Source organism: Sorex fumeus, unplaced genomic scaffold, assembly GCF_029834395.1.
Source record: "Sorex fumeus unplaced genomic scaffold, SorFum_2.1 ptg000010l, whole genome shotgun sequence".
Classification (NCBI taxonomy): Eukaryota; Metazoa; Chordata; class Mammalia; order Eulipotyphla; family Soricidae; genus Sorex; species Sorex fumeus.
The window spans coordinates 910,042-924,233 of record NW_026606067.1 but is presented as its reverse complement, the minus strand read 5'-3'; the positions used below and the strand labels follow the sequence as shown (position 1 = coordinate 924,233).

General features: G+C 44.1%; 1 protein-coding gene across 3 annotated transcripts in view; it reads left to right on the top strand.

Annotated features, from left to right (window-relative positions):
* PPP1R12B (protein phosphatase 1 regulatory subunit 12B) overlaps positions 1-14,192 on the top strand; it is a 250,443-nt gene that overhangs the window by 104,877 nt on the left and 131,374 nt on the right. For all 3 annotated transcript variants that reach the window (XM_056110653.1, XM_056110652.1, XM_056110651.1), the window contains exons 10-12: positions 777-980; positions 2,422-2,504; positions 7,479-7,604. In XM_056110653.1, coding sequence (XP_055966628.1) covers positions 777-980; positions 2,422-2,504; positions 7,479-7,604 — 413 coding nt within the window. The remainder of the gene's footprint in view (positions 1-776; positions 981-2,421; positions 2,505-7,478; positions 7,605-14,192) is intronic.

Sequence of the window (14,192 nt, the reverse complement as noted above, 5' to 3'; positions counted from 1 at the left end):
AGTATGACAATAATAGGTTGAAATGATAACTCTGGTCAAAAGTAGAAAAAGGGATATACACAACAACCTTCCAGTATCTGTAATTGCAAACCATAAATGCCCAAACCTGGGGATGGGGGGAGGGGAGGGGAGGGAGGGAGGGAGGGAGAGAGAGAGAGAGAGAGAGAGAGAGAGAGAGAGAGAGAGAGAGAGGAATGAGCTGCTGTAGAGACAGAGACAGGGTGGGGTGGGGGTGATGGGAGGGAAACTGGGAACTGGGAACACTGGTCCTGGAAAAGGTGCACTGGTGGAGGGCTGGATGTTGGAACACTGTATGACTGAAACCTAATCAGGAGCAGCTTTGTAAGGGTCTGTCTCATAGTGATTCAATTAAAAAAATTGAGGCTAGGGGCTGAAGAGATGGAAGAACAGGGAAGGCACTTGCCTAGCACGCAACTGACCTGGTTTTGATACCCGGCACCACGTATAGTCCCCTGAGTCCTGCCAGGAATGATCCCTGAGCACAGAGCTAGGAATAAGTCCTGAACATTGCCAGGGGTGGCCCTCAAACCAATAATAACAACAGTAATAATCATCTGAGGCTATTTCTGACTTAGGGAGAAAGGAAGCCTGACAGCTGTTGGTGTCTGCCAGGTGAGGAAGGGAACATTGGCAGGAAGCCTGCCATGTATTTCTCCTTGTATTGCCGTATGTTGCTTCACTGAACCTAAAATGCAGGAGAGGCAATGAGGCTGGAAAAAGAATCATGAGCATCTTTCTTGGATTTGTCCCTGCAGTACTCCTCCAGCCTTTTTAACAAGCCAGAAGAGCCCAAAGATGAATCTCCTTCTTCCTGGAGACTAGGTCTCAGAAAAACTGGCAGCCACAACACGCTGAGTGAGGCCGCCAATTCCAGAGAAGCTCTAAGGGACCGAGGCTCTTCCATCTACCGCTCATCATCAAGCCCTCGGATTTCTGCTCTGCTGGACAACAAAGACAAGGTACGGTGTGGGCTGGCACAGGGGAGTTCCAAGGTAGATTTTATTCATGAAAATTTAGTTTCAGAAACAAAACAAAATTTTTATAATTCTTGGTTTGTTCTACATGTAGAAAGCCAGCCTCCCTCCCTCCCTCCCTCCCTCCTTCCCTTTCTCCCTCCCTCCCTCCCTTTCTCCCTCCCTCCCTTTCTCCCTCCCTCCCTTTCTCCCTCCCTCCCTTTCTCCCTCCCTCCCTCCCTCCCTCCCTCCCTCCCTCCCTCCCTCCCTTCCTTCCTTCCTTCCTTCCTTCCTTCCTTCCTTCCCGGACAAGAATCAAACCCAGGGCCTCTTATATGCAAGACAAAAGCTCTACTACTGGGCTGTACACCTGATCCACTACCAGCTATTTAAAGGAAAATAGATATATTGATAATCAAATAATTATTTGCCCTCTATTGTTTGTTTGGCAGATGCCCCACAAAAAAGTCTTTTAAGAGGCCTTAGTTTATCCTTCCTCATACTCTTTGTGTAAGGCAAAGAGCACGAGCCAGCAACATGAAAGTCTAGAAATGGCTGTAATTTATTCTTTTGACAATTATGAGCAAAGTTCATTAGTGGGTAGTTAGTCCTAGTGAAACTACTTAGAAAAAATTTTAGTATCTTTTCTTTTGTTTAGTAGTAGTTGTGAGAGCAGTTTTAACTGCATGTAGAGCATATCTGCTCATTCTTTCAGGATGATGTAATTTTTCATTTTTTTCACTTTGGCTTCATATTTTATCGGCTTCTATTAATGCTCTTTTCTGGAATCAGGTCTTCCTTGCAATTTAGTACCCTTGCTTGATAAATGTGTTTCTTTAGACTTCTCAAGTGGACACAGTGTTTGGGTTGGATTAACCTCTGCCATGCCTATTCCTTATAAAGAAGCTTGCATTTCAAGGAAAAGTTAGGTGGGGCAAGAAATGATTAGGTTTTTTTGGCGGGGGGGGGGGTTGTTTTTCGTTTTGGGGCCACACCCGGCAATACTCAGGGGTTACTCCTGGTTCTGCACTCAGGAATTACTCCTGGCGGTGCTCAGGGGAACATGTGGGATGCCAGAGATGACCCTGGCCTACTGTACTGTCACTCCAACCCAAGATATGTTTTATTTTATTAAAATCTTGAGAGTGGCTTATGAGGCTCCCTCTCAACGGAGCCACTGCCTTATATATCTCTGTTGCTGTTTTATTTGATCAACCTGACTTCTCTGTGAAAACCATTCCCCTGATATTTTTTCCTCTTGTATGAAAGAAATGTTCAGAATTAGTCTGTGAAAGCTCTCCCTTTGTAATACCACTCAAATTGGAATTGCTATTGAATCTAGAAATAAGATTATCCAAGTATATTAAGTTCTGCTTTTTTACCCGAGGTGTTGCACAGCGTGTCAATATGGTACCTTCCCTATACTGAATGTGTTTTGATTTTACAGGAGAAAGAAAACAAAAGCTATTTTAGTTCACTAGGACCCCGAAGGCTGAACAGCACAAGTGACATTGAAGAGAAGGAGAACAGGTAATCCTAATGCAGACCCAAAGGCAGGTCCCTTTCACTCTGCTGGAATCTGACAGGGATCTGGCCCTTCCTGGGTCTCCCTCAGAGAACTAGTGAGGACTGTGGAATGACCTTAGCACCACAGTGGGAGCGGTGGTCCTTGTGTTTTTAGAACTCCACCCAGCAAAGCAAAACTCCCTTGCTTTGCCTGTTCTTTGCCCTTGGGATCTTAGTCCCGCCTAGTGATTGCTGTCTAAGGCCTTCCTCTCTGGCTCGACTCAGTCTGGGTTTCTTCCTTTATTTGAGGGGTTTGTACCACACATGGCCGTGATCAGGCATAACTCCTAACTCTGTGCTCAGGGATCCTTATTGGTGGGGATTGAGGGACTCTATGGGATGCTGGAGAATGAACCCAGCTCAGCCACACACAAGGTAAATGCGTCACCAGTTGTACCGTTGCTCCAGTATGTAAGGGTTTATTTTAGTCCACCAGAAAACTCTAAAGAGAGTTTTATGTCTGACTGGTTTCCCAGATGCTGCCACATGACAGACATGAAAATTGTTTAATTGTATCAATCTCACCCGGACAGCAGAGCCTGGCAAGCTCCCCATGACTATTCCATATGCCGAACACAGTAACAACAAAGTCTCCAATGGAGAAGTTACTGGGCCCGCTTGAGCAAATTGATGATCTACGGGAGGGCCTTTACTTTAAAATTTTAGGTGGATAAATTTTAAATCTTCTCAGTTCAAAATTAGTATACAGATTTTGAAGTACTACTGTTATCTCACAGCAGAACCTGATATAGAACTTTGCTTTTATTTTGGTGTGTGGGGGGGTCATATCTGGCGATGCTTAGGGGTTACTCCTGTCTCTGCACTCAGGAATTATTCTTAGCAGTCCCCTAGGGGACCATTTAGGATGCTGGAGATCAAACCTGCAGCTGCATGCAAGGCAAATACCTGATGTACATACTACTGCCCTGGCCCAAACATTGCTTTTCAAGGTGTGGTCCTGCAGCTGGTAGCATTGGTATCACCTAGGAGTCATTAGAAGTGCAGATTCACAAGCCCCACACCATATTTTTTTTTAATTTATTTTATAATGTATGTATATTTTTGCCTTTTGGGGTCACACCCAGCAATGTTCAGGGGTCACTTCTGGCTCTGTACTCAGGAATTACTCCTGGTGGTGCTTGAGGGACTATATGGGATGCCGGGCATCGAACCCGGGTCGGCCGCGTGCAAGGCAAATGCCCTACCCGCTGTGCTATTGCTCTGGCTGGAGCGATAGCACAGCGGTAGAGCGTTCGCCTTACAAGTGGCCAACATGGCCGACCTGAGTTCGATTCCTCCGCCCCTCTTGGAGAGCCCAGCAAGCTACCGAGAGTATTCGATATGCCAGACACAGTAACAACAAAGTCTCCAATGGAGACATTACTGGGCCCGCTCGAGCAAATTGACGATCAACGGGAGGGCCTTTACCTTTCTTTACCTATACCTTTACCTTATTTTATAAAGAAGTTCACAATACTTGATTACGTTTAATATCCGAACACCAATTCCACCACCATTACACCTTACCACCACCATATTTCGGGTGTTTCCATCCCAAACCCCAATCCCTACCCCAAAGCAGAACTGAAATAATGTATTTCCCTCTAAGGTTGGTTGCCTCCTACTTTGAGGGTTTTTTGGTTTTTTTTTTTTTTTTTTTTTTTTTGCTTTTTGGGTCACACCAGCAATGCACAGGGGTTACTTCTGCCTCATGCACTCAGGAACTACTCCTGCCAGTGCTTGGGAGACCATATGGGATGCTGGGAATCAAACCCGTATTAGCTGCGTGCAAGGCAAATGCCCTACTCACTGTGCTATCGCTTCAGCCCTGCCTCCTACTTTGAATCTCATCAAATGTGGTGCGGTACTCTTGGACTATGGATAGAGTGTGTGTGTCTTATGAAGTGTCCAGGAAAGGGTTCACTCTTAGGTGAGGCTCGGCCGGAGCGTGTGGAGAGCGGCCGTGAGCATGGCAGTGGTTGAGTTTTGGAGGTTTTTGGTTTCCAGGGCTGGGTCCGTTGGGGCAGGGAGGGGTCTTACCCGCCCCCCTCTGGGGTGCCCTGAGTGAAACAGCCTGGTGCGGGATCCGGCAGCATGGTTATGGTGAGCATTATTTTGCTCCCTTCTGGGAGAGAAGGACGTGTGATCTGGATGGTGGCCAAAGATGAGATTATTTGGCTTCAGCCCACCCACCCCATATTTTAATTCACATTAAGCAGTTCCCTAGGATTTGTGACTCAATTAGTTTTTTTTTTAAATGTGGGAGTACTGCTATTTATTCAGCCACTGATTAAGCTGATTCAAGTGGGCATGAACTCCACATTACTTTTATTTATTTATTTATTTATTTATTGCTTTTTGGGTTACACCTGGTGATGCACAGGGGTTACTCCTGGCTCATGCCCTCAGGAATTACTCCTGGCGGTGCTCATGGGACCATATGGGATGCTGGGAATCGAACCCGGGTCAGCCGCATGCAAGGCAAACGCCCTACCCACTGTACTATCACTCCAGCCCATCCACATTACTTTTTTAAAAATTTTTTTAAATTGAATATTCATGAGATAGACCATTACAAAGCTGTTCATAATTGGGGTTCAGTCACGCAATGATCCAGCACCCATCCCTCCACCAGTTACATTTCCCACAATCAATGTCCCCTGGTTTCCCTCCTCATCCCCCTCCAATACCCATGCCCCACCCCCAGCCTTCCTTTGTGGGAGGCACATTCCTTCTTGCTCTCTCTCTCCTTTTCCTTTTGTGCATTATGGTTTGCAATAGAGGTGCTAAGAGGTGATTAACAAACACAAACAGGTGTTTGTTCAGGACATTCAGTATTTTTATTAGGACAGGAAGGCTGGAGTAGTTTTTTAACTGGGTGGCACTTTGGGTTGTGAATGTGACTGCTGAGGCTTCCAGAAGTACAGGGAGGTGCCGGGAGGTAGTTCATCCCGACCTCGAGAAAGCTTGAAGCTTTCAGTCACAAAAACTGTATACCTGAATTTTCGGCAGATTATATCTTGGTGGGCTGGAGCGATAGCACAGCAGGTAGGGCATTTGCCTTGCGCACAGCCAGCCCAACCGAGCTGGGTTTGATTCCTCTGCCCTTCTCGGAGAGCTCGGCAAGCTACCTAGAGTATCTCGCCCGCACGGCAAAGCCTGGCAAGCTACCTGTGACATCTTCAATATGCCAAACACGGTAACAAGTCTCACAATGAAGACGTTACTGGGCCTGCTCGAGCAAATCGATAAACAATGGGAGGACAGTGCTGCAGTGCTATATCTTGGTGAGGTCCATCCCAAGACAGTGGAGTCTGGACAGGGGCATGGTGGTGATTTTGGATTGTGGAAGCAAGTGGCTGCTGGAGGCTCTGCTTGGGTGGGCACCAGGCTGACCCACCCCTCCGCTTCAATTTACCTTGGTCTTTTCAGCCTTGTATGGGTCCAAGATTAGCTGCGGCTTTTTATCTCTTTTGAGATTTATTTATGGGTCTCTGAAGCAAGTCTGGTAGAAGAGCTGACATAGTGGCACTGGAGCTGGTTCGTGGGGGTGACTGCCAGTGCTTCCCAGAGTATAGGAAAGTGGGGGGAGGTAGCCCATTCCCAACTCTGAGAAAGCCTGGAGATTTCAGTCACAAAACCCACATACCCGAATTTTCAGCAGATTTATCTTGGTGAGGTCCATCCTGAGATGGTGGAGGCCTGGGGTATGGCAGTGATTTTGGATTGTGGAAGCAAGTGGCTGCGGGGGGCTCTGCTTGGGTAGGCACTAGGCTGACATGACCCACCCCCCCACCCCCAGTCTGTTCAGTCTGTTCAGCCATGCGCTAGTCCAAGATTGACTGTGGCTTTTGATCTTTTTTGAGATTTATTTATGGGTCTCTGAAATAAGGCCGATAAATGAACCTGTATAGATGAGCAGGAGGTGGTTTGTGTGTGTGGTTCCCACATACCTAACTTCTGGCCATTTAATTTCTTGGTAAACTTGGTCCCCAGATTGCTGAGGTCTGGCCAAAGGCAGAGTGGCAATTTGGGGTAGCAGGAAGCCTGAAGGCCCCATCAGACTGCTGATGTACTTGCCCCGCAGGTACAGGTTGACCTACTGGTGGCACCATACCCCAGACTCAGTTAGTGGGTGGAGAGGTAGTGCTTGCAGTGACCTACATTTAATCCTTGGCACCGCATATGGTCTCTCAGCCACTGGGTGTGATCCAAAGAAGTAATCCCTGAGTTCTGTTGAGTGTGGTAAACAAGCAAACAAGCAGAGGATCAGAAGTGATGTCTTAGTGTTACAGACTTTTACGGTTTAGATACCTAACAAGTTGGCTTTAATATTTTTCTTTTTTTGTTTGGGAGACCTTGTCCTGGCAGTGGTTAGCAGCAGCTGTTGGTGTTGTGTGGAAAGAACCAAAAGAACCATGCACTTCCAGGGATCCAGCCCGGAGTCTTTCATGTATTCGAGGCATGCTTTCTATCTCTTGGAGACATCTTCCCAGTTTATACAGCAGTTGGCTTTGGAGTTGGTAAAAGAAAATCGATAGTAATACTCTTCCTCTGTATAGAAATCAGGTATATGAAACAGAGGATTACTTGAAAAATATGCCTTGGGGCTGGAGAGATAGGACAGCAGGTAGGGAGCTTGCCCTGCATGCAGCTGACCTGGGTTCAGTCCTCAGCACCCCATATGGTTCCCTGAGACCCTCCAGGAGTGATCCCTGAGTGCAGAACCAGGAACAAGCTTGAGCACTGCTGGCTGTGGTCTCCCAAAGAATCCCCTTCCAAAACAAACAAAAAAAGTAAATACATCTTATTGCTTTAACCCTTAACCATGTTACAGTTTTTCTTATTGACTCTTCTCTCCCAGTTTGCATTGTGTCAGGAAGATAAACTGATGATAACTGCTGCTGTTTGGTTTGGTTTTCTTCCATCCCTCCACAGAGAATCAGCTGTTAATCTGGTGAGGAGCGGCTCCTATAACCGGCAGCTGTGGCGGGATGAAGCGAAGGGAAAGGAAACTCCACAGACCGTCACTCCGTCCAGCTATGTATCAAGCTACTTGAAAAGGTACATGTTCAAAGGGATGGGAAATGATTTTCTTTCTCCCTGGCCCTGGGGATTGGGTAAATGCATGCTCGGTTATACCCAATTAGCACCACAAAAATGAATCAAAATGGAATTCCTTTTAGATTTCTTGGGGTTAATATATTGCTTGAATTTCAAATTGAAATATAGTTTTCTTAGCTGAATAAAGTGAGCTGATTCTAAATTCTCACGACAGATATGAATTTTCTACCCTCTCAGTCCTCATAACATCTTCACCTAAAAGTGACTTCTAATATTCTCTGAACAGGACTGAGTTTAACGCCCTGTGTCCAACTAGCTCTCCTCTTGTAGCTGTCTTCTCCCCACATTTTTTTTTTTTTGCGGGGAGGAAGGTTGGGGTTCCTGTAGAGTGGTGAGTGGGGTGGGAAATGGGAATAGAGTTGTATTACAGTGAAGTAGTTTTGTTTTGAGCCTGTTGTTAATTTAGGGACTTGAGTTTTGTGTTTTTTTTTTATGACTTTAATGGCCCTCAGATTCATCAAGATGTGAAACTCGCAAGTTTGGTGCAGAGAAGGTACTTGGGTTTCCTCCCTTTTCTCATCTGTATTCCTTTTCTGCAGTTATTTTCTTTGCCTTGTACCAGCCAGCAAATACAGCACCTTTGCCCAAGCCGTAAAGCTATAGAGTGTACTTCTTTCATATTTTAATTCAATCTTTGCTTCTGATGTGGAAGAATCTGATTCTGTCACTTACTGTGAATTCTCTCCTTCCAACTGTCTCTTTATGCTGTCATTAAACTTTTTGACAATTGATTGGCTACCCTTGAATCAAACTTGTCCATGATCTACATATTTGGGATCAAAACTTCATTTCTGCTTGCAAGGAGCAATGTAATTAGCTAATAAATATCAAAATACAGAAAAAAAATAGCCATTTTGCCTTTTAATGTACTTAGAAAGGACTCAACTTTGAGAACAAGTGAAGTTCAGTGATGACACAGAAGTTTTCTTATGCAAACCTGGTGGTTCTTTTATTAATAAGGCTTTCATCTGTCTTCAAGTCTTTAGTCTCTCTCTAAATACGCAAACGTTCCTTATGGTTGGACATAAGAATATGTTTCTAAGTAAACAGTGTTCTGTATCTAAAAAGTAGAGAAGTCTTCCAGTTAATTTTTAGGCATGTTGTTATTTTGTGAGGTTGTGATTTTTCATGATCCAAGTCATCCACATGTCAGCTGACAAATGCTGTTTGACCTAATTATGGCGAACAGAGTGTAAAGGAACTGCTTCAGTCTCAGTGGAGCATGCATAACATTTTTTGAGGAAAGAGCTGAAACTTGCTTCAAGTTTTGGTTTTGCAAAGCTGTTCTTCTCTCATCCTAATGTACTTTTTGATTTCACAAAATCTCACATTAATGATCTTTTGAAGAGAAATTTCTCATGGGCTGGAGAGAAAGTACAGGGATAAAACTCATACCTTCCATGTTCCAACCCTGATTTGATTCCTGATGCTAAATGGTCCCTTGAGCATTGCCCAATAAGGCCCTGGAGGCCCCTGAGCACTGCCATGGTTGTGGGCACAGTCCCCTGAAGCACGGGGCTGAGCAGCACGGCACCCTCGGACCCAAGAATTAAACTGCTGACTCAGAAGGCCTCAAGTCTCTGAGAAGGGTCCCTACACCTCCTGAGCACTGTTTGGGAGTCCCTCACTCCCTGAAGATTTTGAGATGAATTATATGCCATCACTACTAAAGAAAACAAAGCATGAATAGATATTTGTTATTTTTGCGTCATGCCAAACCTTGGCATACTTCCCATATCCCAGCTCATCATTTCCCTATAGGCAAAAGTTTCTTTCAAATAATCCAATAGAATGCTTCTTTTCAGAAGACACTTCAAAACTTCTTTTGGTAACAGCACTCCTCCTACCCTGACACAAAAACACCATATGTCTTATTAGTGTTATAGACAAGAAGTGTCTTATGCCCTAACCCTAATGATTTTTACTGCAATTCAGTTAGTTCTTATGTGTCCTTAGTTGAATCAAAAGATAAGAGTTGCTTTCTAATTCTCTCGCACATTTTTACTTTCTTGACTTAAGACATAAATCCTCCCAAAGATGATTTTTGCTTTGGATTAAATCATTGTACTTCTCAAAGTAATTTTTTTTCAGAATTTATTTTATACTCTTTTCTTTTCTTTCTCAATTTCAGTTCCCAAATCTTTCTAAATTCTTGATCTCACTTTAGCTGTTGCTACTTCTACATCAGATAGACATTTGAAGTTGCATGATTTTTTTGTTTTGCATCGGGCTTTACTGGGAATTATTTTTTATATTCAAATTACTCTGTTCCAAGCATTTTCCTTTCTTGGTCTCTACTCACGCATTCACTCTTTTGCTTTCTCTTGCTATGTACCATTGCTCCTTTCTCATATTCTTTCTCTCTTTTGAATGATTGACTCATGCCTGCTTGCTGACAGTGACCCAGCTCTAGCTGGATTTGATCACTCCACTTCCCAGTTGTCATACCCTCTCTTTGGGCTACATTTCTTGTAAGTGCACAATTTTGGTGGGAAGGTGGTGCTGGGAAGTGGTGGGTGGCACCATGTCCTGAAGAAAGTGACTGTGTGCTATTTTGCAGTGCTTCATTTGGTAGAAGTAGTGACCCCACAAGTCCCTACATTTCAGCCAATCGCAATTCATCTTCTGCTACCTCACCCATTACCATTGGTTCATCTACCTCTCAGGGCAGCGAGTGGCAACCTGCCTCTTCTTGCCCTGCACCAGTCAGTGCAAACACTACTGCATCTGTGCACCATGGCAGGTAAGGCTTCTTGGAGCCAGTATGAGTTACAGTCATCAAAGCTAATGCCTCTGGAAACACATGTGAATGCTAAAGCAAAGAGACTTTGTCACTTTGACATGGTAGACATAGCTTGAATTACTCTAAGATGTTTGTAACTTAGAGGGTATGCATTTGATTTGACTTGTGTTAGATAGTCATCAGTTGCTTGCTGATTAATTATGGGGTAATTATGGGGTAAGAAGCTGGATTTGCTTCTTAGGTATCAAGCTAAGATGATTGCTTTGATCTTGCAAGAATCTTGCCAACTGAGCTACAATTTAAGGGGCATACTATTACAAAACGTCACCTGTGATACATATCACTTACTAATTTTTCAGTAGTTATGATTAGGAAGAGTTTATATTGAGCCCTTTGGGAGGATGGCATAAAATCAAATCCAAAGGAAAATGAATTCTTGTTTCAAAAGCCTCCGGTAGCCTTTCTGAGATACCCAGCCAGTGAGAACGTTTTGTTGGAAATGGCAATATTTGTACTATTGTAGGTGCAGAGGAAGGAGAGACCTGTGTTGGTCTAAATTTTGTACTGGGCATCATTGTCTTGGTTTACTTACCGGTTCAACTCAGGAGTAGCACGGGGAAAGTGCTGCAGGAGGTTAGCTGGGATTTTAACCACGTGGGCGTTTCTGGTGGGGCTCAGGTGCTTCCACCCTGTGCTCAGGGGCCAGGACGTTACCTACCAGTGATACTCAGCCAGCTGGGCTTGTGGTTTAGTGCTCAGACTAGAGGATGCAGCACAGCTTGGCCCTTTCGATGCCCCGAGAGCCACTAGGGTCCCATACAGCGGTGCCAAGGGGCCATGCAGTGCTGGCATCAAGCAGGAAATCCTGTGCCCCTGACCCCAGCTAGCCCCCGCATCCCCTGTATGTTTTTTATAGGTTTCTCCTTATTTAATTTTTTTCTCCTTCCCCTCTCTTTATTGTTAGTGTTTTGAGAACCACGGTTGCACATGTTTGATTATGGGCACAGGGGATGGTCCATTTTTTATGGTGCTGAGGATTGCAAATGGCAGTGCCTCCAGGAGCACACTTAACATATGGGGGTGATGCCAGGAATTGAACTCATAGCCTGTTGTAAAGTTATTATTGTAAGAACACCACTGATAATGGTGCTTGATTAATAGTTGTCAGTGTATTAGATTACTTTCCCTAAATAAATGATCATGTATTTGACTAGGAGGGATAGACTTAGGATGGATAAAATATACTAATACCATGTAATTATATAGAAATATACTACATAACAGTCCAATTGATTATGCAGAAGGACAGGTTTTTGATATATTATCAATAATAATTCAGTGCAAGTGTATATAAATTTATTAAACCTTCATAGTAATCCATTAAGATAGGGTAGATATTACCCTCAAATGGAAGAGTGGTTATGTGATTGACTTTTAAGAGTTAAAACTGGGGGAAAGTATGGATAGCGCTCTCTCTCTCTCTCTCTCTCTCTCTCTCTCTCTCTGGCAATGCTTAGGGGTTATTCCTGGCTCTGCACTCGGGAATTACTTCTGGTGGACTCAAAAGATCATATAGGGTGCCAGGGATCAAACCTGGCTCAGCTGCATGCAAGACAAATGTCCCACCCACTGTACTGTTGCTCCAGTTCTTTGTTTTTTTTCTCTCTCTTTTAAGAAAGTCCAGATTTTGGTTTTGTTTGTTTGTTTTGGGGCCACATCAGGCAATGCTCAAGACTTACTCCTGGCTCTGCACTCAATAATCACTCCTGGTGAAGCTTGTTGGGGGGACCACATGGGATGCCAAGGATTGAACCCAGGTCAGCCGTGTGCAAGGCAACCTCTCCTATCTCTCCAGCCCCCAAAAGTCCAGATTTAGGCAGACCAGATACACAGTTCAAAAGCATTAAAGGATACAGACTCCTTTTGCTTTTCTGCTCATAATGTTCATTCCTTAGGTTTCTTTGGTTACATAATAGCTGCTGAAGCATTGGCCATGGTGGCTGCATTCATGGCAGGAAAGAAGAGGAAAGGGGGGAAGTGCACAGAGGGAATTTGAGCTGAGAGTTTTCTCAAAAGCACTGATCTTCTTCTTATATATTCCTGGCTACCACTAATCAGCCAGGAAGACTTTGGAAAGTGTGGATTTTATTTTATTTTTTATTTATCATTATTATTATTATTATTATTGCTTTTTGGATCACACCTGGCTATGCTCAGGGATTACTCCTGACTCTGCACTTAGAAATTACTACTGGTGGTGCTTGGGGGACCATATGGGATGCTGGGAATCGAACCCAGGTCGGCTGCGTGCAAGGCAAATGCCCTACCCACTGTGCTATCGTTCCAGCCCCTGATTTTATTTTTTATTGCACAGTGGGTAGCACTGTCCTCCCGTTGTTCATTGATTTGCTCGAGCAGGTCCAGTAATGTCTCCATTATGAGACTTGTTGTTACTGTGTTTGGCATATCGAATGCGTCACAGGGAGCTTGCCAGGCCTTGCTGTGCAGACGAAATACTCTCGGTAGCTTGCCAGGCTCTCCGAGAGGGGCAGAGGAATTGAACCTGGCTCAGCCAGGACAGCGGCTTGCAAGGCAAACGCTCTACCACTGTGCTATTTTTTATTAGAAAATGTTATTCGGAGTCACTCCTAGCAGCGCTTGGAGGACCATCCCATGCTGGGGATTGAATAGGATTTGACTCATGCAAAGTGCCTTAACCCCTGTACTATCTCTCCAGTCCAGAGATTTTAATTTTTTCAAATAGGTAAATCACTGTCCTCAGTGTAGCTGGGGTTTGTTAGGAGGGTAGAGAATGAGATTGAGTATTAATTAGACAGCTAACTATCTCAGCATGCATACATACTATCCAGTTTCATGAAGAGCCTTCCGGTGTATGAATTGGACTTTAATTTTGTAGGTGAAGAAATTGAGATCAAAAGCTTAATCATTTTCCCCAAAGTCACACAGCTGGTATAGAACCACGGAAAGCCAGAACCTAGATTTGTCTATGTAAAGCTCTTGTCTGTTTCATTATTTTATTGCCACTGTGTTCATATGTTATTCTTGGCATTTAGTCTGCATTCTACGTACAGTATTTTACCTGTCACCCTGAATTTTAAGTGTTATTGTCCCCATTTTACAAAACAAAATACAGATCAGAGGGGTAAAACTCGCTTATTCTTAGCTTCAACTGTTTCTGAAGACTCTAAGCCTAATTCTGGAAACTTTTCTCCAGTATTCTGCTTCTAACAGTCTACTTACAAAACCATACTTCAGGGTAATAGTAAAAGTCCTCTTATGTAATTTAATAAAATAAAATCCCTGGCATACGATTATGATCACGATCACGACCATCCTGTTGTTTGTCGATTGCCTCGAGCAGGCCCCAGTAACGTCTCCTTCGTCCTAGCTCTGAGATTCTAAAAAGTGCCACATTCAAGGCTCTTTCAGGGTTAGGAGAATGAGACCCATCATTGTTACTGGTATTTGGCATATTGGGTACGCCACGGGGAGTTTGCCAGACTCTGCCGTGTGGGCAGGTTACATTCGGTAGTCTGCCAGTTTGTCCAAAGTAGGAATGAAATAATAAGATGTCGCACGGCCACGACACACCCTGGCATACAGAGATCAAAATATGTTATTAACCAAAAAAATATTTTTGGGTAAGATTTTGGTGTATTTTTTTGTAGTTTGTTTCTGGCTAATTTTATTAGGACCCAGAGACTCATATATCTTGCATGTCTTGGGATTCACTTACCTTCGTTTTTTAAAATTAAATAGTGAGA